A 25,520-nucleotide genomic window follows, 5' to 3' on the forward strand; every position below is an offset into this window, starting at 1 on the left:
CGCCAATGGGTTCAATTAGACTTTGTGATGGCATCTGCAAATTGCTGGCAACCTACTGGAGGAAATCCTCCCTTGGTCTGGCCGCCAGCTCTGATGCTGCTTAAGAAATACCTTCTGAGCCTTGCCATGCTCCCAGGACGTGCACCGAGCAGGTCAGTGCTGAGCACATGCAAAGCTCCACCCAAAAACTGGGAAAAGGGGAGATCCTGCTCCAGCAAATGCTACAGAGTGGGAGCAAATTGGGTGCAAGACGTGCCCTGGGCTCTGCAAAGATGCTCGGGATGGCGCCTGGCCACCCCCCTGCATCTAGGGGTGAGCGTGCAGACGTGCTTGCAGGGAGATCACATGTGTGAGCATGGTGATTGCTGCTGTTGCGAGTTAACTGAAGGAGCCTGTAAAACCAGAAACAGGCTATTAGCAATCCATTAGGAAAGGGTATCCAGTTCCAGCCTAGGTAAGCCATTAGAGGAACATCTGAGAGCATTAGGAGAGCTCGCTTGGGGCCAGGATGGGGCTATAAAACAGAAGAGGAAACCACGCTAATCTGGCTTGAATTACAAACTTAAAAGCAGGAGAAAAATAAAGGATACCCTAAACATTTAATGTTTTATATTTAGGAGACAGAAGGAGAGATTCTGCCAAAAGAAGAGAATAAAAAACCTGTTTAGGCTACAAATATCCCGTCTTTCTTTTGGCAGCAGAGAAACCACCAGCACCTCTTCCAGAAAGGGAGGAGCATGACTTTAAAGTTGCTTGAGATTCAGAGCGAGCTCAGTGCTGGCAGGGCTGAGGGGAGTCGGTGGCCACCCGATATGACATGACGTGTCACGTCTGCATCCTGATCAGCTGGGAAATGCCCGTGTCCAGGTTTGAGGAAGCTGCTATGAGGTGGCAGGATAGTGCAAGAAGCATCTAGCACATGCCCTACCGCACACTCACGTGGAAACCCATCATCATCATCTCTCCATAATAATTCCAAGAGCACATCATCATAATTCCCACAGCAAACTGCAACACGAGAGCTGCCTAGTGGCCTGAGCAGAAAGGCACTGCTGAGCAGGGGAAAGGGAGAGCAAACGGCATGCTATTGCTCAAACCCACCTTTGCCAAGCACTGGGAAGGGGATGAGGGCATACCCCCAGCTCTGGGTCAGCCCCAGATGTAGCAGGGGGGGTGCTTGGGCCAAGCATTGCCTGCCTCTCTCTTGGGAGGGGAACTGCATTTATGGCTAGCTTGTGTAGTGGTGGTCTCAGTAAGATCCACTACTCCTGCCACGGACGGCTTCATCTTCTGGTGCCAAGGCTGGCATTATTAAAATCCTGAAAGGAAAAGCCTGGGAGAAAGCAGATGCTGATTGAATCAGGCCCTACGGTATTCAACAGCTCGACATCCATCTGATCCTATTAGTGCTCATTCGGTCCTGCCTGCCGAGGTGCTGTGCATAAATCAGACCCTGCAAAGATAACAGGAGGTGGAGGGAAGAAAGGGGAGATGCTGCCAAGAAATGCCAGGTGCGAGCACAGCCTGCATGGACATTCCAGGCTCTGGGCAGTCTCCTGTGCTCCCGTGTGGGTTTGCTCCCACAGGGATGTTGGGCTTCCCACAGGGCTGCCACAGGGGTGGCAGGAGGTGCATGGGTGAGTTGCGACCAGGACAGGGATGGGGATCAGTGTGGGAACCTTGGGCACACAGGGATGTGCCAGAGCATGATGTTATCCAGCTCCTCCCAGCTGCTGTCGGAGACTTCTCCTGCCAGACTCCCAAGCTGCCCCATTGTCAGCAAGCAGGTTGTATGCAATTACTTTTCCATGCTGGCAGCCAGTGGGGACAGCAAGAGCTAAGACGGGGGCAGCTTGTGGCAGGAGACCTTCACCTTGGCAAGAATTTAGACATCCCCATGCAAGCATGGCATGTATGACCACTGCATTCTTTCTCAGGGCATTTGCCCCTTCAAGGAGAGACCAACACCACCACTGTAGGACAAGCTGGATGTTAGAGCTAGACTTAGCCCTACCACACCATGTCCTTCCCTTTCCTGGCTGGATTTGAGGGAATGGGGACACCCCCCAAGATGCCCACAAGCAACAGGTCAAGCAAAGCAGAACGCAGTGTGGATTGGGCATGCTCCCAGCATGCTGGCATTGGTGAAGTTCATTTTTGGGTGCAAACCCCTGCATTTGAGCCCAACTGAACTAAGCAGGCTGAGCATACCAAGGGGGTCTGGGGTCGGAGCAGCTCCAGCTGCTGCAGCACTGCCATCCCCTGGTGTTTGGGAGCTGATTGAATTAGACTTTGCAAATAATTCATCTGATGAATAGTGGCAGTTTTCCTCAAATCATCCACAAATCAGATTTTTCATTACCCAGCTGGCGGGGCAGAGTCAGAAAACAAGGCTGATACCTTACTCGCTGAACGCTTCCACTTGCTCACCAAGCAAATTGCTCCCCAGATGCACTTCTCCATCAGCCAGTGACAGGGTACATGCCTCTTGCAAGGGGATATTGATTAAAAGAGGTACCCAGGAGTGCCGTGCCCTCCCAGAACACAGGGACATGAGCCCTTCCCAGCCTTCCTTGTACCCACTCTGAGGGCTGGTACCTTGAGCTCTCTCCATACCTCAGGGTATCTTTAAATAGGAGAAATCAAGTTTTTACTGCCCTAGAACTGCCTTTTCCAGTCAGGGTGGCCCTGCCACTGGTGTCACCAACACCTCCATGTATTTCCCACCATTTCTGCCTGCCTGAGATCACTCAGGGAGAGGCCACACTGTACGCGCAGAGGCTCTGTGGTGAGGGGACTGGCAGGGCTTGGCCTTGCAAATATAATACCTAATATCCAGTGATGGAGGGACCAGGCACCCTGAGGGTGTCGAGGCAGGAGGCAGCGCACTGGCTCATCATTTTTGGGTGCCAGCCCCTGCATTTTCAGGGTGTTTGGCTGGATCAGGCTTTAGCAGTGTAAAAACATCAGCTTTCCCCACAACATTTTCACACCTTGAAAAACACTGATGTTGTGTTTGATATTTCACCTTTTTTTCACAGCTTTTACAATTTCAGCATTTCTCCTCGAAGTGAAAAAAAAAATATCCATAGCAAATTAGTATCCAAACTCCACCTCTGCATTCTCACCCCTTGGGATGCTCTGTGGATGCTCTCCTGCTCCCAGAAGGGAAGCAAAGGGCAAAGACACAAGCAGGAAAACCCTCTCCCAACCTTTCTCTGACTTTCAAAGCCATGAGCAAACACTTCAATCTGAAACACAACCTGTGGCGTTGTCTCAGCAAAAAAATCTAATGAATGCAAGAAGGAAAAGTCACCGAGGCACTGACATCTTGCAGAGACATGAGCAAAGCTTCTCATCCTCTATCTCAGCTGTTTCTCCCTCCAGGAAGAGCTGGCTGGCAGAAAACACTGCTTGGCTCCGCAACACAGGTGAGCTCTCTGGGGACTGGGTGCTGCATCCTATATGTCGTCTTTTTTTTTTTTTTTTTTTTTTTTCTTTAGCAAAATGCTTTATCAAGAAAGGCACCTAACTGGTTTTCAATTGGCCCAGCTTGGTGCAGAGGGGATGTTGGATGGGCCGTGCCAGCATTAGCAGCACCTCTCCTCGAGCATCAGATTGCTTTCCTTCACAACTGAGCATGCAACCAGCACACAGAGGGAAAAAAAAAAGCCCGTTCATTATCCTCCTGCAGCTAACAAATGAAATCTGTCCTCCGGGCTGCCAAGGATTTCACTGACTGGTTTTTTTTTTTAAAGAAACAAGAAATAGAAGTAAGAAATACGATAAGATCGCAGCAATTGCTCCGTGACTGTGCTCTGAGTTACAGCAAGTGGTATTTTATCTTCAGTTCAAAATCTAAATGTGGCAGAGGCACATTTAAATGTGGTGACATTTATATTTTAAATGCCTTTTACATCTCGCTGGCAGGTTTTATATAGAACATATGTATGGAAAGTAGATAGGGGGCCATGGATGAAAATGCGGAGTGGAGAGAGCGTGCAGAGCCATTTGTAGGCAGAATGTGAGTTAAAAGACGAAGAGGAAGAGAGAACAGAGGAGAGGCAGAGAAGGAGAGGAAAATGGTCCCTGAGCACTTGTTCCCAGTGCAACTTGTTCCAGAACACCAGCTCCTCCCTCTCCCTCCCGTCTCAGCCAGCCCAGCACTGCTTACGTGTTGCCACTGGTCCAGGATGAGGGGCCGATACCGCAGGAAGAACTTGAGTGGGAAGGACTCAGGGTCAGGCCAGGATGAGGGGTTTTGCCATGATACCTCCAGCCTCCGAGGGTTATTGGGCACGGGTTTGGCCACCACACTCTCCGGAGGGTCTGGCTTTACTGGAAGAGAAGAGCATGGCTGGTAAAGCTTTGCCCATGGCACCCTTCCTCATACCCCTCAGCACAGCTGGCTGGGCTTTGCGCCACGTGCTTTCCAAGGGGAGCAGCCAACATGCAGAACACCCTTTTACCAAACTAATTGGATGCAAATCACATTCTCTTGTGCAGGTTAGTGGTATGGCTGTCCTGGCTCAACATAACCACTGTCAAGGAGGTGCTAGGCTGGAGACACACAGAAACAACCTGGTGAGGGCAGAGAGCATCCTTCCTCTCCAGGGCTACTTGGGACACAGTGAAAAGCCCACCAAGCCCAAACCCTGACTTTTCCTTGCACCTCCTGATTTCTGGGAGTCTGACCCATATTCAAACCTGCTTACCTGACAGTAATGTGGCACAGGTTTAGGGCTGGGGTTTTGGGGATTCAAAGTACTGGCACATCATATTTGCCAAGGGTGAAGGACTGCTGTGGTCACCTTCCACCCCAGGCATCTCTCTCTCAGCCCTGCTCTGCTTTTGTGATACGGGAATACTTTCTTACTACCTGACTAGTATTTAACGTGAATATTAATTGGCTGAGAGCTATGCAAGGTGCTTTGAAGTGCAGTCACTTTTAGAGTGCTGGGAGCAAATCATAGACCGGCTGTGATGAATGGCATTGCCTGTTGCAGAGCAAGCCTTGCTCCTCGCCAAGGGTTTGCTCAACTCCCAGCAGCTAGAATTCCCAATTTGCAATAGCAAAGCTACAAAAAGACTGAGATTTGGGTACACCCACACTTCTCCTTTTCTCATGGCCAGGAAGGAGCTGGGCATGTGGAGCTGGGTACACAGCTGTGCCTGGGGTGGAAGAGGGGTCTTGGTGCAAGATAAGAGGAATAATGCATGAGTCCTGGGAGGGCTCTTTAACACCCTTCAAAGTCCACGTGCAGGCCAATGGATCCCTCCTGGCCTGAAAATCTCTGCATTGAGTAATAGTTCCCTGGCTTTGACTGCCTCAAGCAGCAGCTTGCAAAGATGCCAGCATCAGACTCCACCCCAAAGCACAGAAGAGGGATGCTGAGGCTGTGGGGAGCCGCTCTCCACCTGGCAGAGCTCCTGCCCTGCACTCAGACGTCTTCTCTCTATGCTGACCTCAGGGATTCACCTGCTGCAAGTAGGTAATTATCTACACATGGGGTTCACATTCCCTCGAGACGTGGTGGTGGTGGTGAGCTGCTCCCTCGCTAGCCTGTGCGCCCTGCTGCCTGCATCCCTGCCCTGTGTACGGAAGACATCTCTCCCTCTGCTTGAAGCTGTACGGGACCAGGCACCGATGTGGGGCCAGCCTGCTGCGAGTGGAGTCACGTGCCATCTCTGCTCCAGGATCATGGTGGCATCACACCAACTATCCCCAGGAAGACACCCTCCCTGCACCACCACCGCTTGCTCCTCTTAGGAGAAACCAGCCTGTGATGTGTTCAAACCCACTTTCTCGGCCATGGGTGAGGCAGAGGAGGGCCACTGAAAGGAAGCCCAGCCACCTTGGTGGGACCCAGTACTGGCCTTGTTCCCCGCAAGACTTAGCCTACCACCACCTCCCTTTCCCCAGCCCTCCTGCTCAGCACCCTGGCATACACCCTGCTGAAGTCCTCTTTCACTGTCATCCTTACCACCACCCCAACAGCTTTTCCTGCCTCCCATTGCCTCCCCTCTGCTACGATGGGTGCAAAGAGGGCTGGATGGCTTCCTCCATCCCCACTGCACCCAGAGCTCAGAGCATGCTCCTGGAAGCTTGGGGAGCGGCTGGTGAGCAAGCACCCATGGGCCTGACCACGGGTGCACAGTGCCACATCCCGGCTCTCATTGACCCCTCTCTGCAGCAGGACAGGATATAATTTTCCATTCACAGCTTTATCCTCGGCAGGAGGGATGACTTGCTGGGGCTGTGCCGTGCTGAGCTACTCCAGATGGCTGTGCAATTCCTCTGCTTGCTTTGAATCCCCGGGCTCAGGCTGGACATCAGCTTCCATCGACGGGGTCTTGGAGTCCAAACGCATACGGAAAAGTATAAATCCAGTGCTGGCTCGGCAAGCTTGGTTTGCAAAACAAAAGTCTGTTCAGCTGAACGAATGCAGATGACTGTGAACTGTGGCTCTGCAGTGAGCAAGTCAGAAGGAAAGTGCTGGGCTGGGGATGGATGTGATAAGGTACTCCCTGGGGTAACACAGGGAGCCTGGCCCTGCTTTTTGGCGTACAGCCTGGAGCCATGGCAGAGGGATGTTTAAATGTGGTTGTGCCAGGCAGGGCACATGTCCTTGGGCAGCAGTAAGAGATGCCACTGTGGTGTGCTGGAGGAAAGCAAAAATAAGAAAAGGTGCCCTGATGCTGGGGTGGGAGTCACCTGCCTGTTTTGCAGGGGGCTGACCCCCAGCCCTGCTCCTGGGGGTTGGAGGCTTCCCTGCCTGGCTCTGAATGAGCATGGCAGAGCCCAGCCATCGAAGGCAGCTGTGCTCTCAGCTGCGGCAAGCCTTCAAACAACACTGTGGGTTAATGGGAAAACCAGCCATCCCTGCTACCTCCCTGTGTGTCCCCCTATCCATGGGACTCCTGCCCAGGCTAGAAAGTGCAGCAGTGCCAGCTCCTCCAAAAGCACAAAGCCAAAGCTGTTCCTGCCACGTCCCTCCAAGGTGGTGGGGATGCAAAACCCAGAGAGGGAACTGCACTTCTGGCAGCTGGTCCAGCAAGGACAGACCTACATCTCTTAGGACAGACCTCATTACACTGTGCTCACCATGGGAAACATCAGGGTGGGTCCTGCAGGCACCAGCTGAGGAGCAAGGGGAGACAGGCCATATCCAGCTCCACCGTTTCTGTGTATCCTTGAAGGAGTCCTTTATCTTCCATAGCCTCCTGGGTCCCTGCTCCACACACAGGGATAAGCACTCCTCCTTCCCCAGCCTTTGTCTGCCTCCATTTAGCTCACACATGGTGAGGCAGGGGCTGTCTGGCCATACATCAGCCAGCATAAGAGCCCTGTCCTTAGCAGGGCCTGCAGGCAGTAACATAATAAAAGCAATAATAGTAATAGTAATGGACGATAGGCATTAGGCTGAATACTGGTTAAGTGGCTACAAAACCAGACGTAATATTATCGTGCAGAGCCGAGGGAGCATCATCAGACATTCCTGGGAAGGGGACTTGGCCAGGAGGCGACTCACAGCCTTTCCCACTTGGTTTTTGGCTGCCACGTCCAAGGAAGGGCTCAGCGTGCAAGAAGAGCTGTGGAGCGCGGCTTTTCCTAAAGGCTCTGCACGCTCACGCTTTACTGCAAGTCTTTAGCTATCCATCACCCCTGGCTGTTGTTAGACACATCTTGAAATGAAGCTGGTGGTTCAGAAAGGCAGCTGAGACCCTGCAGCATGGAGGGGCCTGTCGCCCATCCTGTCTCTCCAACGAGCACTAAAATGGATCCCTTGCGGCCATTAAATATCCCCTGGCATTTTCGACGAGCAGAGGGATATTAAACTCCATGTCTTAGCCAAATGTCAGTCTAGGTAATTTAATTCTGCCTCCCTAAGTAGTATGAATTGAACTGACCTTCTGCCTAGGCAACTGTATACCGGTGTTCAGAGACTTTGAATTTCATACAGACATAGGCACGTTTGTCCTCATACAGCCCCTGTGAGATGCTCTGTGTCTTGATCACCCCAGAGCTGGAGCTGGGAGAATCAAATGACCTTTCAAGGTCACACAAGGGATGGGTGACAGATCTGGGGAAGGTCGCCATGCCTACAAGGCCTTGTCCAAGGCTGCCTTCCTCCTTCCAATGCTGTGCAACTTCTCTTGCTAATTTGCCCCAGGCTCACATGAAGAGAAAGGTACCAAGGTGGGATGCCAGTGTTGCTGCATGATGGTGATGCCCCTGCTTGACAGGGTGATGCATGCGCCACCTACCTGGTTCTTGGGCTGAAGCACAAGCAAGGAAGGTGGAGTTATGTTCTGGAGGGCCACAAACGTTCCCATACTGTTCCAGCTGTCACAATGGAGGTGGCAGCTCCTGATACACCACCTCACTCTTCCCTGGCACTTTCCCCTGCCTCCAGGCTCTCTCCCACCCAGCTCCTCCAGCCCTTTTCCCACCTCCTCCTGCCTTGGGTTGGAGCCCTGAAGTCTGCAAGGCTTTGCAGAACCTTGCCCTCCCCATGTTCACCTTTATTAACATTGATACCTTTGCAAAAGATGTAGTTATAAAAACAATTTCCAGGAGCAGGATGAGGAGGAAGGCAGCCCAGATCTCCTATCAATGAGAGATGAAGACCAGAGGGCCGGAAAAGCTTTTTCAGTCATCATTGAAAATGACAATGTGGGGTGACCTCTCACAGCTGGCTGCTAATAACCAGCACAGCATGACTACCATCAAGGCATGGGCTCAGGATAGCAAAAGAAAGTATCAGTCATTTTCTACTGAATTAGGGTCCCTCCTCCTGAGCAGCCAGGGAAGTATTTTCTGCTGGGGGCTCCAGGTGAGGAGGAAGGAGAGAGGAAGCAAAACCTAAGGAGGTCATTCCTTCCCAGGGGGCTTTTTGTGCTTGCTCAGGCTGGGTGGGTGGTCTGACCCAGCAGTGGGTCTGCTCCCAGCTCAGATTGTGCCAGGAGAGCTGTCAGCCTTGCACCACTCTTGCACTGGCTGAAGGCTGCCCCATCTCCAGTAGGGCATGAGATCAGGGCTTCGCACCTGCAGTTTAACCTCCATGCAGAAGGTGTGATGGTTTTCTTTAGGCTGAGGGAAAAACCCATGGCAGGCTCTGACATCCCCAGCACTGGGATTTTAGGAGAAGCATCATGCAGTGGTTGACATCATCTCTCCATTTTAGCAGGATGCGTGCACATGTTGCAATGCTCCCACGCGGCATTTTTGCCATGAGCCGATGCAGTGGTTTTGTCCTGAGGCATAGCTTTCCCACCCCTCCATCTAGCAGAGCGAAATTCAGCACAGCTTCTGAGATCTCAGCCCAGATCATGCTGATAGAGATCCCCAGGGAACCTACTGGGTGATAGATACACACTGCAAGCACCCACCACACCAGGCGACAGCCCTGGGTTTGCAGACACAGGGAAGGAAGCCAGAAGAAACACTGAAATGCAGAGGCTTCTTCAAGGAGACAAGGCAACATGGGGCAAAGTTGCACAGCAAAATACATTAATGCGTTGTGTTTGTTTTAATTGGAAACACCGGGACGGCACATGAAGATGTTCCGTGCAGGGTAGGTGGCTGTTGATCGGCAGCAGCTGAATTCATCCTCTAATGACTCTGTTAAATCTGCTGACTGACTGCTTGAACACACTCACTCAACACCATGTCTATGCTTCTTACGCACGGCTGCCATACCAAATCCTGAGGAGGAGAATTTCATAGCTGTACAGAACGTGAAGATTTTATGGCCACTAGATACTGAAGTGTTTATGGGAGCACGCTGCCTCCAGGGTGCAGGACATAGCCCTTCATATTGGCACTGGCCCATCATTCCTCCCCAAATGCCATCCTGGAAGGTGTTAAAATATCTGCCAGGTGGTGCAGGGGGACTCACCTCCCACTGCAACTGCCAGGACATGTTCAGGCATCCTGCACCCCTCCAGGCACTCTTGCAGGAGGCAGCAATATTGCACCCATGCTAATGGCTGGCGTGGGGCAGCGCTGCCCTCTGCTTACTGCTCCTCTGACCTGGGATGAGTTCAAACTGCTGGGCTGGATCCGGCTTGTGCTGGTGCTGGGATGCCCGGAGCTTGCAGCTGGGTGTGCTTCCCAGGGGGGTTGCCCTTGTGTGCTGGAGAAAGGACCAGATGTTTGGGAAGCCAGGCAGGGCATGGGTGGGATGCAGATGTTAAAGGATGATGCCCTGAACTCCTGCAGGAGGGAATGCAAGGAACTCAGAAAATGCAGCTTAATTGCTGCCCTGGGCCCTGCAGGCTGCAGATTACCTTCATTTTTAAGGAGTGTATCTTCTACAAACACAAAAATATCCATTTAAAGGCACCCAAGTGACTAAAACTCTACCACTTCCCTGCTAAGGTCTCTGCCTTGTTATCAACATTCAAAATGCACTGACGAATACAAGCCTCAGATATGGAGCACAGCTGCAGGCACACAGCAGGACAGTCCCTGCTCCAAAATAATTTCCCTGCTCTGTTCAGAGCTGGCATCTCAGTTCTTGTTTGATGTTTTCCAGGTTTTGGGGCAGAAAGGGAAAATCTGGGATAGCAGTGGAGCTCCTCTTCTTGTACTCTGGCACTTCCAGCCACTCAAGACTGGGACATGCAGCACGTTGAAGGCAAAGACTGACTGCTGGCTGCACTTCAAGGATTCATTTATTTGTTTCTGGTCCAGTAATTGCCACATGTAACCAGAAAATTGTTTTTTGATGTGTTCTGAGCTCTATTCTCTCCCATTTTTCCTGTTCTTTGAGGATGGACAGTCTTGTCGTGGCAGTGGCTGTAATCCGGCTTTGGCTGGTGGTGAAAGCGCTGTGTCCAGCTCACTGCTTTGCTATGCTTGGCACTGCATTGCTCGGTCCACACCAGTCCTTCACAGTCAGAGGACCATCCAAGCCATGGGTCTGGATGAGGTTGGGCAGCATCCCTGCAGCACAGCCGTTGGCACAGACACCCCAGCCCTCAGCGCCTGCTGCCCCCCCCTCCCACACTGCACAGCAGTCACTGCCTGGACAGGGCAGTGAAGAGGTGCAAAGCAGGGAACAGGGGTTTTAGGAGCATGCTAGGTAAGGGCTGGTCAAGGATGACTTTGGGAGGGCTTTATCCTGACCAAGGATGGGAGGAAGAGGATGGGACATTTTAATTTCTCTTCCAGTCCTAATTCTCGGGACTCTGCTTCCAGCACAACCATCAAACCTCTCTTTTAGAAACACTCAAAGGGGCAAGAAGGGCAATGCCATTTGGGCCACACCAGTTTCACAGCCCTCTGCCCTGGTGCATGGCATCCTCTTTCCCAGCCCCCAAGCAGGGAGGAGATTAGCAACCACAGAAGACCTGGACCACCTGGGATGGGACCAGACAGGGTACCAGGCCACTGATGGGACCAGCATGGGGGCTGCCTGTGGGCATCCTGCCTGGGTCTGCCAGGATGTTCAGGTGCCAGCATCAGTGACTGCAGAGCCATGAGAATGAGCGGGGCACCAGGAGGATGCCAGCGTGGCTCAGACCCTGGCTCCATCTCATGCATGGATAGGCAGAGGCTCCCCTTGGAGAGTGAGCCCCTTCCCTGGCCCGTCACTGTGGCGGGCATTGCTATGTGCAGAGCAAGCTAACCCCAACACCGCCACAGAGAGGCCAGCTGCTGCCACAGAAGTTACCTATGGTGAACTCGTCAAAGGTGAGAGTGGTGGAGTTTTTGCCCAGAGGATTCGTGACTGTCAGAGTCACCTTGTACTTCACCGTCGAGAAGAGCTGGAGGTATCTGATGTGACACCTGTTTTTTGGAAATACATCTTTCTCACAGACCATCTCTCTTGTGCCATGTCTGGAAAGTAGAGGCAAGAAGAGCTGTTACCTAAGGAGCACGGCTCGGGGTGGGGATGCACCCATGTTGCTGGAGGGAGGAGGCAGAAGGAACAGTGCTGCATCCCTGCTTTGCCTGAAGCCTCCGTGTACCAGCCCCTGCTGCAGCCAAAGGGCTGCTTTCCTGCTGCTGGGGAATTATGCAGGCTCATGTGTGTGATATTTTATTCTAAGCTTGCACAGAGACTGCAGCAAATGTCCTCACACTGGCCCCAAGGAAAGGATGAGACCCTGCTGGGGTTGGGGTTGGCTCTGTTCCTCCTACGAGAGGAATGGGATCTCCTTTCTGCTGGTGACAAAAGCCCCAGAAGATAATGCATGGCATCAGCCTGTATAAGGGCTGTGCCAGGACCTGGGCACAGGGTGGGGGATGATGCCATGCCATGCCATGGCCAGTTCTAGGCGAGGGACACTGCTGCTGCCTGGCCACAGCCAGCATACAGCAGAAGGGAACACACCTGTGCCAAATGCACCAAAACCACCAGGCACAGCCTCCACTATGGACAAGTGGTGCAGAGAGGATGGACTTGGGGAGCATGGAAAGAGGAGCTGGGAGCTAGGGTCTTCCCTGATCACCTCTGGGGAAACTGGAACTTTATTAGGACAAAGCCACAGTGCCAAGCAACCAGTTTGAATGTCCCTGGAGCATCTTTCTCCAGGGTGATTTCGGGGGCCCTGATCCTGTATGCTCAGTGGAGGCCAGAACCACTGCCCCAAGAATGCACTGCTTGGGACCTGCCCCAGGCTGTAGGGATAAAAGCTCACCCTGCTGCGTCCTCCCTTCCCAGGCACTTACATGACAGAGATGTTGAAGGAGTTGGGGATGTAGGTGGGAGTAGGCAGGTGCCAGCTGCAGTAGAAACCCTTTGGGTAGTTGTTGGACCGGCACATCAGCACTGGCTCCTTTGGCGGGGCTGCCAGGGAAAGAGAAAGAGCAATTACCCATCAAGGTGGGATTATCACCAGGTCCTGAACAAGGGGTTGTCCCTCCACTCTCAACTGCTGCCAGCTGGGAGGGAACACAGTTTGCAAGGGGAGTGTGGTCTGTGTTTATCAGCTGCTCAAAGCACTGGGGTCCTTTGTCCCACATCTGCTGCCGATGTCCCTCATGTGGCCTTGCCTTGGACTGAGCTGTGCACAGCAGCTCGCCTTCTCCCCTGGCAGGTCACTGGCTCTAATGAGGGATGCAGGAGGTTGGCAGGTACTACAGGACACTGTCTTCAAGGCTGTGACAAAGACATCACCGGTGAGCAGGTGCTGCTCTCTTGAACCCATTAAGCTACAGCATTCACAGCTTTCTCTGCCACGTCCCCAAGGAGTGATAAACTTCTTGAGGGCTGATCCTCAAAAAGACCAGAGGTCCTCAGAGGGAGGGAGAAGACCACTTATGGCAAGACAATGATCGTTATGAAACAAGCAGAGAAAATTCAGCTCTGCAGGAGGACTGGCATAATGTTTTCAGCAGCGGGGCAGAACATCCCACCCCAGAGCCCTGCCTCCCAAGAGACGGAGAGGCACCTGGAGATAGGACGAGAGCATGCACTGGGGAGCAGCCTTCCTCTGGCCTCATCAGCTGGTTACAGAGGTTAGAGGCAGAAGAGGATTTGAAATCCAAGCAAGTGTTCACACTACATTTGGCTTTCCCAGACATATGTGCAATTTGTGCTCCTTGCAGGAGCACAGAGCTGCAGGAAGACTCCGCAAAATGCCGAGGGCCAGTGCGTGCAGGAGGATGAGATGCAACACCTTTCAGCTGATAAATTTTGCCCTTGTTAGGCTGGTAAAAATCTTACCTGAACTGACACCCAAGTATACCTCTCTTGGTACTTGGACACTTGCATTGCTAAGAGCAGAGTCTGGCTCTGACTGCAACACTTTGGCACAGTACCTTGCCATAAAATACACTCCCTGGGCTGAATGTGCACCAGGGCTCCCTCAGAAAGGCTGTCTGAATCTGTGGTGTTCAGCCTAAACTCTCTTTCCCTTCCTTCGTTATTGCTTGTTCCCATGCATCCACCCAGGATGTCCCAGGACACGCTTTTCTCTCCAGGCAGAGGTTTTGCAACAAACCCAGCAGACCTGGAGCCTCAGTGCAGACATTGCTGCCCATCATGCTGCTGCACTTCTGGCAGTGCTCCCCACCACATGGCTAACTGCTCTCCTCCCTGCCACCGAGGCCATTACCAAAAGTAAGATGCAAACCAGGATATAAGTGATGCAAGAGTTCAGGGAGCACCCACAGGCTGGGAAAATCCTTCCCCCAAGGCTGCAAGGGCCAATCACCAGTCCCACAGCAGTGTGCGGGCACCATGTCTTGCTATGGAGCAGCCCATACTGATGTTGGTGCAGGGAAGCCATGCACCAAGCTAAAACCCCTCTGCATGCTGTGCCAGAAAAGCAAAGGATGCAGTGAGTTGGCTAAGTGTGTCCTTGCTGCACCGGTGAGCTGGCAGCACTAGGAGAAAGTGCCAAAGCCTCACAACATCAACACAAAATGGCACCTCACTGCAGCCATGTCTGTGCAAATCCCCCACGTGGCATGCAGCCCTGCAGAGCTGCTGGTGTCCTCTGTCCCACTTAGGTGCAGCCCTGGACTCAACGGTGTAACATGCCTGGGGATGCATCTAGGACCAGGACCCTGATGGGAAACAGCAGGCCAACCAGCCTGCTGGAGAGGGCCAACCCTGCCTGTTTGCCATGAGCATAGACTGCCAGGGTGGGCTGCCAGGATCCTAGCATGGCGTTGCACAACAGAGCCCATGGTCAGAAGATAATGATGAATTTTGCTAGAAAAGCTTTCTGGGGGGATGCCACAAGCTCCAGGTGTAGCACCGTACTGCTGTCTACAAAGGGGAAACTGAGGCACGGGGCTTGCACACATGACAGCACTGGCACGTCTCCTAGGCTGGAGAGGGAGCAAACCAGATGACAAGAGAGCCAAGGGCAGCAGAATCAGGGAGCACAGAGAGGGAGATGGGAGGGAAAGAGAGAGGGAGAGGGAAAGGAGGGGGCCAGCCGGGAGGGGAGGCTGTGCTGGTCCGTGATGCGTGTTCCTCCTAATGGCTATTTCAGCCTTCAGCCAGCAGACGAAGGCCAGAGCCTGGTTAATGAGCCTCCGAGCTAAATTATTCAAGCAGACCCTCCGCAGCAAAACAGAATGGCTAATCGCAAGGCCAGAGACCAGGGTCTGATCCCTGCTAACAGCTCCCTTCTCCTCCTCTTCCTCCCCCTCCTCCTCCTCCTCCTCCTCTGCTCCTTAACCCCTTCCCTGCCCCACAGCTGCCCCCGGAGTGAGGCATGAGCAACCGCAGGGCACCATTGCCCTTTGCAGGGGGCAATGGGGCGGGAAGGGGGGGCGTTGGGGGCTCCCGGGGGGTGTTTTGGGGAGTGTGCAGGGGGGGCAGGGGGGGCAGGGACAGACTCTGGGGGGCCAGCGGCCGCGCGGTGGCAGTGTGGGCTAGCAGCACCCGCCTGGCACCGGCGCACCGGGCTGGGGGCTGGAGAGAGCCGCGGCAGGGAGGGAGCGGGGGATGCTGCCGGGACACCCGGAGCCAGCCGAGAAGCTGCACAGAGGCAGCTGAGGCTTCGGCAAGCATCCCTGAAGTCCTGCAGGGCCCCTGCCCGACGCGGAGGCTCTGCCTTGCTGGCGGCCCCAGATGCTGCACTGCTACGGAGCCACAATTAGTTCATCTGAGGGCAATTTACCTCCGTTGTCTCCAGTGTTATGCTGGATGTGGCTCTTGGTGATCTGTGCTAATTCCTGCACTGAGGAGGCTGGGGTGGGCTTGTGCCTCCAGGTTTGCTTTGCTGGGAGAAGGGGGGCTGCCCAAACTGCCTCCCAGTTTCACCCCCGCTCTGCAGCCACCTTTGGAGATGCCCCACTTTCACAGCCTTGAATGCCTTGAAGATCCTGTCCTCTGCTCCAAGACTGGGGCCCCAAATGCAGCCTCTGTGCCCATAGCATCCTCCACCTTTCATCTTCTTTTAGCAAGCCAGAGGTGGAAGGAGACCCTGGGGGACAAAAGGACCCCTGTATCTCTGCCATCCTGGTGCCCATGCAGCATCCTCAGCCCACTGCAGCTGAAAGGACGCTGCTCTACAAAGCCTGTCTCACTCCAGACATTGCCCTTTCTTTCTGGACACGGACAAGCTGTCTCATGTGGACATTCCTGCCACCTCCACCTCTACCTCTCCAAAGAACCATTAGTCCCAGAGCCACAGTAATTTTGTGAGGGGGATATCATGCAACTGCCCTACTTTCCATCTTGACAGGCAGAAAGTCCACCTCATAGGAGAGGGCAGGGTGGGTGACCATGACTACCGGGTGCCACGAAGGAGAGGGCTGCAAGTCCCTTTTCAGATGCCACAGTGCACTGAACAGCCGTCTTTGCCCTCCCTGCCATGGTGTCTCCCCCAAGCTGGCAGAAGGGTCACTATCTCCCTATGGGAGATGGTGGCTTGCAACCTTGTTCCTCTCCCCTCCTCTCCTAGGAAAGGCACTCGCCAGCACAGCTCATCGTGCCCATCAAAGGCTCTTAAAGAGAGCAAATAAAATTGCAGGCTCCAATCGATCCGTCGGTCTGTAATGCTGTCTTTGGAGGTGGGCCAGGCAGTCCAGCAATGGAGAGATGTAAGAAAGGCAGCGGAGGAAAACAAAGCCATCAAGGGAGCATTAAAGGCTTTTTCTGCCCTCAGGCTTTGGGCAGTGCCTCTGGGTGTGGGGTGTCCCACCCCAGCCTCCTCCATCCTCCCCCATCTGACATCCAGCTCTCAGTCCCTGCCTCATGCTGATAACAGCCTGAGCAACATGTTGCCCCTGCACGGGCATTTCTCCCCAGGCTTCTGGGTGCAGCCTCCCTAATGCTGGCAAATATTTACTTCCTTGTCGCTTCATGGAGCTGCTGAACCCTGTAAAGGCAGAGCTCCTTTCCTTTCGCTGCAAACAGCGCCTGCCCTCTCTAATCTGCCTATTAACCTCTCGCATGGCAGGAAGCCACTTCTCCCACGTGCTCTGCTGATGTCCTATATGCAAAACTGGCATGTTTAATGCCCAGCCATTGTGGCTTCCAAGTAGCTTGGGCTGCAACCAGCTTTGCTGCAAAAGCTCAGGGAAAGCGGATGAAAGGCTGCGCCACAGCCAGGTGCATCCCACCTCATAAGCTGTGAAATATTCTAGCAAAATTCAGAGCTACGACAGGCAGCAAAAGCTGGTGTCGGGGGCATTGACTCTGCAGATCCCACAGAAGACCAGTGGCAGGGGCAGGATTTGCTTTCCTACCATACGGTGCCCCAGGCTTTGCATCTGTTTGACCGCTGCCTCTCTGACTTGTTGGAAATAGCTGTTGCTTGCCCAAGTCCAGCATCTCTGCTCAGCTGGGGAGAGCACAACAAGTGGTCCTTGAGGATGGAACAGCTCTGGATGCACCAGCACAGACACAGATTTTTGCCTCCCTCCCCATCTCTAAAGCCCAGTCGTCCTTGTACCTTGAGTCCTACTGTGCAGGGGAAACTGTGACCAATCCATTTTAGAAACCACTAAAAATGATCTACAATAGCTTTTCCTAGCTCTGCTAGGTCATGAGATAATGGATATTAAAATTGTGGCATTTTTATATATAGAAAAGTTATTTTAGGTCATTTTTAGAGGTTTCTGAAATGGATCAGTTATAATTTTACTCTCCTGCTGAGGGCTGAACGTACTAAAGATGCCTTGCTCCACAGGTGGAGGGATACAAAAAATAGTACCAATAAAAGTTTTAAGAGGCCTCTCAAACACTTCTGTAGGAGGTATTTCTTCTGGTGCACTCAGGGCATATTCAGGCGCTGGGCTGCTGGGAGATACTGATCCTACAGAGTGCTTGTGGGGTCAACTGCATAACTCACCATCCCACTTTTGGGACAGCAAAGCCTCCAGGGACCACGGCAGCAGCATGTGCTTGTGCTAGAGCTACAGCCATGACACAGCCTGCCTGCGTGTGGGCAGGACCACTGTGCTGCCCTGCACTGGGGAGCAATCCCAGCACCTATTCTGTTCTGCTGCCAGACTCCTGCTGTTCGCATCCCTGCATCTCCCCAGCGCCCATGGCAGGATCGCTGCCCCATCTCTTCCCTGTGCTTAACATGCCCTCCACATCTTCACCTGCTGACTTCTTGCACCACAGCCATGACCTTGCAGGTGGTGGGTGTGTGCCGGTAAGAGGCACTCAAGTGACTGAAAGCAGAGCTGCAGAGGCTGGAGGGTACAACGGAAACCCAGCCGGGTGCAAGGTGCCAGCCCTGAGTATGCAGGGACATGGGCACGAGAGCAGCACATCCTGCACATCTGCATATGCACCTACACAGATGCTTTTGTTATGCACATGTGGCTGCAAGCATGATGTATTATTTATCTAACACTGCTTTTCTAAAATTGTCTGTGTGCAGCAGGCTGGTAGGAAACAACAAAGAAAACAATGATGAATAAATCATGTTTCTACTGCCCGGTGGATCAGGGGAGCATCTGCCAGCTGTGCACCACCTGTGCTGGAGTACAGCATGGCTGTGGCTGGGGACAGTCCCTTCCACCACCCCAAATGTTGGGATGTGGCTGTGTTTCATTGCTGGAGAAAGGGAGTGAAGTGAAGCTCTGATTTTGCTGTGTTACCCCTTGTCCAGGCTGTTCTTGGATAAAGGTGAGGTGAGGAGGAGCAGAGGACAGCGGCGGGGCAGTACAGAGGCAGGTGATGCTCCTCTGCATCATGCTTCTGCACTCTGGGAACGTCATGTTCAAAACCACTGCTTCTTCCAGAAGGATTAAGCAAGCGGTGGGGTTTTCTTTTGTTGTTTTTTTGTTTTATTTTTAATTAATGTGGCAAACTTCATATGAGAGAGAATTAAGAGAGCCCAAGGGTGCAGGGGCACAGGGTGAGACGGGCTCACCCCTCACTGACCTCCTGGCTGACCTGGGCGAGTGAGGGACACAGGATTTAGTTCTCTCCCAGTCAGTCTAAGCCACTCCAACATTAGGAAGGGAAATTTTCAGGGAGACATTCCTCCCCCTTGAAATTAAACACCAAAGATGTATCCCTCTGGAGCATGAGCCATCCCAGCCGAACACCAGAGCTGCCTGCATTCAGCCAGCACCTAGCTCAGCCCCAACACCATCACGATGCAGCATCTCCCCAGGAGCTACCAAAATGGGCCAGCAATACCTGTGGCTATAACCAAAGTCTGCTGGCCCTGCTGCCACCTAGGAGTTAGTTCCCCAGCCTCAAAGAGCAAAAATTTATTCCTCAGAAGGTGCTGGAGAAAAAGGTGGACTCAGCAAAAGATAAATTTCTAAAAGGCCCTGTTTTACACTGATTGGGGCTCATAAACCAAGCTATGGATTTTCTAATTTCCCTTGCAGAAAATTCAGTGTGCACGTCAAGAGGCAGCACTGTAAATTTTTGGGTGAGGCATTACTCAGTAGAGAAAAGAGAGCTTCAGAGCCCTGTTTTAAGCCCAAATTGTAGCACAAGCTCCTAGCCCTAAAAGCTGCCTTGCAGCAGGACAGTGTGATAACAGGCTCACCAGTTTGATTCATCCTGCACTGCATGAGGCCATGCTATTTGCAGCACAGCAGAGGTGTTCTTCCAACCTGACAGCTTTCAACCTTCAAAAAATTAGCAAGCAAGCCTGGTTAAGCAGTGAGAGCAAAGAGCAAGAGGAGAGGGGCTCTGGCAACCACAGCATGGGGTGGGGTGGCCAGCTGATACCACAGCCCTCTGCAGAGATGCTCCCCAAGGTGCAGGATGCTGTGGGGAAGGCGATTTAGGCAGGTGAAGCCATCAGGCATCTCCCATGACAGACCCTCTTGCTCCCAGCCACTGAGCCAGTCTCCAGCAGTGCCAGTGCTGGGCAGCATTGCTGTCCCATGGCAATGCCCATGTGGGGTCCCTGGAGACCCCACCTGGCACACTGGCACCCCAAACCCAACTGTACTCTTGCAGGTGGCCTTGTCCCCACAGGCCAGGATGCTGGGCTGAATGCACTGGGGACCAATGCGCAGCAGCTATGCTCAGTGCCTCCAGCCTTTGCTTGGGACCGCACCACAGGAGAAAGTCCCTCCTAACCCTCCCATCCTCCATTGGAAACCAAAGAGCAGCTTTGCTCTGAAACAGTATTAAATATTGAACAAAAGAAAGCAAATCTGTTATCTGGGATAATTGGGAGTAAATAAAACATTTAACCAAACCAAATGCAGCTGTTTCTACTTGGAGCCGGCACAACAGCAGGGAAGCCAGCTCAGCTACTCTGCATCCTCGTTACGGCAGCTGATTATTGTTTTGTGTATAACGGTAGCACCGCCAGGCCTTGAGCAGGGCCGGGGCTCATGATGCTCGGTGGGGCACACCCGGGAAGGGTACACCAGCAAGGCAGGATGTCGCAGCACAGCCAGTGCACCGGGCACAGGAAGACCCTCGCAGCAACAGGGTTTGCTCTCCAGCCTAGGGAGTTCACGGCAAGGCCGGCTTTCCTCCCCCAACACCTCTGCAAGGGGATTTGCATGTAACATAAACCATTTCAGAGCCAGGTCACTGGTTCGCACACAGCCTCGGGCAGTAATGACCAAACCTCGTTACCGGCTGCTCTGGGATTGAGTGTGCCGGGCCTGCATCCAGCTCCTGAAGACCTGAAGACCGATGTGGGGTGAGGGACTGTGCAGCTCCCAGGGGAAGGTGATGGCCAACAGAGCCAAGGGAGTCTCTGGGGATGTGGAGCATATCCCTGCCCGCAGCCAGGGGCTGGAGCATCCCTGGTCACCAGGCTGCCATGTCCAGCCAGTGGGGAAGGGGCTACAGTCCCCAGGAGGAGAGTAGGGTGCTGATGTGCTCTTTCATTTTTCAGTACATCCATGGGACTTTCTGTTGCTGGGATGTGCGAAGGAGAGCTTAACACCCCCGCAGCTCCCACCCAAATGCTGTACCTATCCCTTATAAAAGAGCCAGGAGGGATGGAGGGCATAAATTGCATGGGATTTTCCAGTACCTGCCAAAACAGTTTCTGCTTCCAGGGGACCCTTCTCCTCAACATGGACTGGATGCACTGTGCCAAGGCAATACAGTGGGAAAATGCTTCCTAGCACCCATGAGCGTCCTCCAGCAGCTGCTCTTCACTCCAAGGAGCTTGTGGTCAGCGCACATGGCAGCACACCAGAGCCCTGATCCCCAAACAGGAGTAGCTGCCTCCCTTAGTACTCCTTGATAAAAGGCTTGACCAGAGTAGCCCAAAACTGCTCTGAAGTATTGGTTTCTGCTGTGCTTTGTCTCAGCCCACACCAGCTGTGAGCAACATGCAGCCCTGCAGCCTGAATCTGTGCAGAACCCTGGAAATCCCCTCCAGGAGCTTAGCTGGAAAAGCTGCCAGCTAGAGAGAGGGAACATCCCTGCCTGCTCTGTGGGAGGGCAGTGCCTTTTCCGCTCAGTTGTGCAGGGGGCATGCAGGGTGCCCTCAGGGGCTGGTATTGGGGAGCCCAAGGGTCTGTGTCATGGCAGCCCCCTGCCTCCATGCCTGCGGAGCTTGCAGAAGACAACTTAGCACCCCCTCTTCCCTCTTTTCCCCACTCCAGACACAAATCCCCTGCACAATCTACACCATGCAATACCCCTGCCCCCTCCATCACCTTATTTAAAGGCTGCAAAAAAGCAATCTGTCCTCCCCGCCTCTGCAGATGGAGAAGACAGGGAAAATACCAGGTGTAATCAGACACAACTGGGACCATCAGCAGCCGTGTATCCTCGGCAAAGCTGTCCCACCAGAACTCCTGGAAATTGTATATTTATCCAGGAGAAGTCTCTGGAGGGAAGCTACAAGTATTTTGTCATGTACCGAGCAACAAGCTAGCCACAAATATTACCAGCTATCGCTCCCGGAGGGGGAGTGTGGGCTGTCTCTAACAGCCAGGGTCTCTCCAAAAATGCGTCTTCTCTCTTCATCCCTTTTAAGATGCAGCCTGGGTATGTCCCCTTCTCTGTCCTGCTCTTCCCCAGGCTGCTCTCCACACCACCTTGCAGAGAGGGTAAATGCTGGCAGAGGAGTCTCTCACCCCATGGGGAATGGAGAGGAAGAAGTAAGAAATTTCTGACTCTCCCAAGGAGAGAAAGGGGTATTTTGGGGCTTCTCTTCTCCTGCCTGGGCAGGAGGAGGAGCCAACAGGAGTGGTTATTAACCAGACATAGTCCTGATCCACTTTCTTCTTACCCTGGGATTGGCTTTTTGCAGCAAAAGCTCTTTTCCTTCAGCATTTATGGAAAACCACCCTCTCTTCTTCTCTCTCACGTTCTACTAGAGAAAATGCTGCAGGTTGTCCTCCCATCCCCTTACAAGTCAGACCCCACGGTACCCTCCAGCCCACACCAGCTGCTCCACCCTGAATCCAGCTGGGACAGGGGACATCTGTGGGCATCTGTGTGCAGGTAACCCTCTGCACACCAGGTGTCTGCACAGGCAGTGGAGCCATTTGCTCACCCTCCAGCTGACCCTGTCTTTGGCTATTTGGATTGCATCTGGGTTTGGTCATGCAGACTCAGCATCCCCTGGCCATGGACTCACAGCCTTGGGGCTGCCCTTCTGCCCTGCACCACTGCTTTCCTGGTGAGATGCTATGCTGCTTCTTGGGGCTGATCTGCAGGCTGTGCCTTTCCCTCAGCCCCAGGGACCATGCACCCCTTCATGTGTGAGAGCCCCGGTCCCTGCTAAACTGGTGGCTTCGCCCAGCTTCATGTCATTGGTGCAGTCCTAACAGTAGAAGGGTTCCCAGCTTAAGCCTAAATCCTCCCCCGTGCTGCTGGTACCATGGGGTGGAGGCAGAAAAGAGGAGGGAATCCAACTTCAGGGCATCAGTCTCTGCAGCTCACCCAAAGGGCATCCTTCAAGGGAATGAAACGCAGCAGAGGAACATGGTATTCCTGGAAAGGGTGGGCTGAGATACAGCTCAACTAATGCCATTGCTCAACACCACTGCTCTCTTTACAAACGTCTTTTTTTTTTTACTTTATTCTCAGGCCTGAATCAGGCCCTGGACTCATTCTTATCTTATGGCAATATGATCCTTGGGATGATGAAAGTCACACAACCCCCAGCTTCACTACATTTGGAAGTAATAGCTGCATCCTTAACTCAGCTACCTTCAAGGGAGGTCCCATTATTCAGCCCATCTGTAAAGAAATGGGAGCTAAAAAAAAGGCTCTTTGCTTTACAGAAATGACGTTCATCTTCCTCAGATTCTGGCTCAACACTTAAATCCCCACAAGTGGCAGTGAGCAAGCCCTGCAGGATGCTCCTGGTGTGCACGGTCAGGGCAACTCAAACAGCTCAAACGGCTCATGGAGCTCCTACCCACCCACCCACGTGAAAGCTCATGATTTGCAAAACGAAACATGAAGCACAAACTGACTCAATTACTCACAGCGACTGTTTTCACCCGCTCTAATCATCACCTGTAAAATCTCTGCAAGGTTGTTTTCATTTTCTTCCCTCCCCGCTTCCCCCAGCTCTGCTCTGCAGCGAGCACCTCACTGAATTCCTTAATCCCCCCCTTTAGGTCATACGTTATCTTCTAATCCTTTAATCATTTTTCCTCTGGACTCCCACTAATTTATCTATGGCCTTTTAACAATGAAACCCCCAGAAGCAAACACACTTTTCCTGAGGGCATCAGCACCAGATCAGTGGTAAAAGCAGTGCTGCCCTGGCAGCAATAACTTGGATGCTCAGCACAGCCTGCCCCTCCTCATGGAGGACAGTAGCATCTCACGCATCCTCCAGTTTGCTTCCAACAAATAACAAGCATTTACTGTTAGAAAAAATATTGTTATAAATATTTTATTTATTTCCCAAAGGCTGGCAAAACCCCCACCAAAGAGCTCCCCTAGGGCAGGCAACCCTCCTGAAAACACCAAGAACCAGAGCTGGGGACTGAGCTGTCACCCAGAGGTCCCCAAATCTCTTTTAGGCAGAGCAAGAGGGGCAGGATGCCAGGATGGGCACTACACAAGGTGACTGGGGCATGGAGGCTTTGCTGGGGGAGGCACTGACTGCTTGGGCAGTGGCACTACCCAGAAGAGCAGCAGACCCCCAAGAGACCTGGATCAGAGAAGAGAGGAAGGCATGGTGCCCAGATACCTCACCGATGGGCTGGGACTGATTCCTGGCTGGGTCATGGTCCCTGCAAGAGGCTCAGCACAGGATCAAGGAATTTGGCAGGGAAGCTCGGGGCTGCTTTTTCTTGCCCTGCCTTTCTCACTCCCTCCAAGGTCAAACAGTCCTGGACTCTCAATAAACTGTCATTGGGACTCCAGGGGATCTCAGGAGGTATTTGATAGGATTTCAGCAGACCTAAAGCGTAACTTCACAGGGACAGGGAGCAAGGAATACCCTAGAGCTTTGGAGATAAATGTTATTAGAGTCACTGAAGGATTTTGCTGCACTCTTTGAAGCGCTTCACAGAAAACTGCAGAAGAGCAAGCCCCATGGTCCGGACCTCGCCAGCAACAGAAGAATGCTGCAGTGTCCTGGATCACATAAACTCCACTGCCCTGTCATGGACTGGGAGCACACTGCTTCTGTGCACACTGCAAACATCTCCCGCAACAGGGACAACTCTCCCTTCAGTGCACACAGATGGCTCAGCATCCTTCTGCGATGAGGTGAGCAGCAAGGACAGGTCTGGGAGCAGGGACTGGGCTGTGGAGGAGAGCTGCAAAGATGTGCTGGGGAAAAGTAGACATAGCAGGGCAGTCTGGTTTTACCCAAATACCTTGTCACCCTCTCCTGGAGCAGAGAAAGCAGCTCTGAGTTAATGCCAATGCAGCTAGGTCTCTCCCATGGCATATATACTACCAGCAGCACAGGAAGGAAGGCAGCATGCCTGGAGTAAGTGAAGTGCTGTGATGCCACCAAAGTTTCTGACCTTTCCAGCAGTGACATGGGGTTGAACCTGCCTAGATCGGGTAGGAAGGACCTGGGGTTTGTCTGCAACAGGGAGATACCGGAGGCACAGCTTGGTACCTGCCCCGTGCCCTGAAAGTTGTTCACGGGCATTTTCAGAGACCAGTTCCTGTAGCAGCACCCACGGCATTATGGCAGAGCAGCTCAAACTATGGTCCGGCATAAAGAAATGCAAATTACTTTTGAGGTCATAACTCCCACATGCATCTCAGTGCCTGTCTGTCCTGCTTTCTGCACTAATACTGGCTGGAAAAGCAAGAATCAGGCAAGGACCCAGAGGTCAGATGCATGGTCTCTGTTTTTCCTCCCCATCCCAATGCTTTACTTGGACCTTTGGGGAAGTTTGTAGCTCAAATGCAGCTCTCGCTGTGAGCCAAATGGGTTGCAAAAGTATTGGCATGTATTGTGTCATCTGCAGTGGTTAAAAGGATCTATTTTCCAAGGAGGGGGGGAAGAAAAGGAAGGAGGGGAATGCTTAAATCTGCAAAACGCATGCCCATCACCCCTTCCGAAGCACTAACCCCACAGCAATAGATTATATATGAAAGGTTGGTCTAGAGCAATAACCTGCAAGGGCTTCTCACAACAATGCAGCTGGATTCAGATGTCAAACCAAAATTCTTAGCACTTAATATCTTCAAAGCCTGTACGAAGAATGGATGTGA

The 25,520-nt window shown here is 52.8% G+C and overlaps 1 protein-coding gene across 2 annotated transcripts in view; it reads right to left on the minus strand.

Annotated features, from left to right (window-relative positions):
* CNTFR (ciliary neurotrophic factor receptor) overlaps positions 1-25,520 on the minus strand; it is a 209,866-nt gene that overhangs the window by 11,751 nt on the left and 172,595 nt on the right. For both annotated transcript variants that reach the window (XM_055791562.1, XM_055791561.1), the window contains exons 5-7: positions 12,683-12,800; positions 11,682-11,848; positions 4,175-4,338 (exon numbers count right to left, since the gene is read on the minus strand). In XM_055791562.1, the coding sequence (XP_055647537.1) occupies positions 4,175-4,338; positions 11,682-11,848; positions 12,683-12,800 (449 nt within the window). The remainder of the gene's footprint in view (positions 1-4,174; positions 4,339-11,681; positions 11,849-12,682; positions 12,801-25,520) is intronic.

The sequence above is a fragment of the Falco peregrinus genome, chromosome Z (genome assembly GCF_023634155.1).
Source record: "Falco peregrinus isolate bFalPer1 chromosome Z, bFalPer1.pri, whole genome shotgun sequence".
Classification (NCBI taxonomy): Eukaryota; Metazoa; Chordata; class Aves; order Falconiformes; family Falconidae; genus Falco; species Falco peregrinus.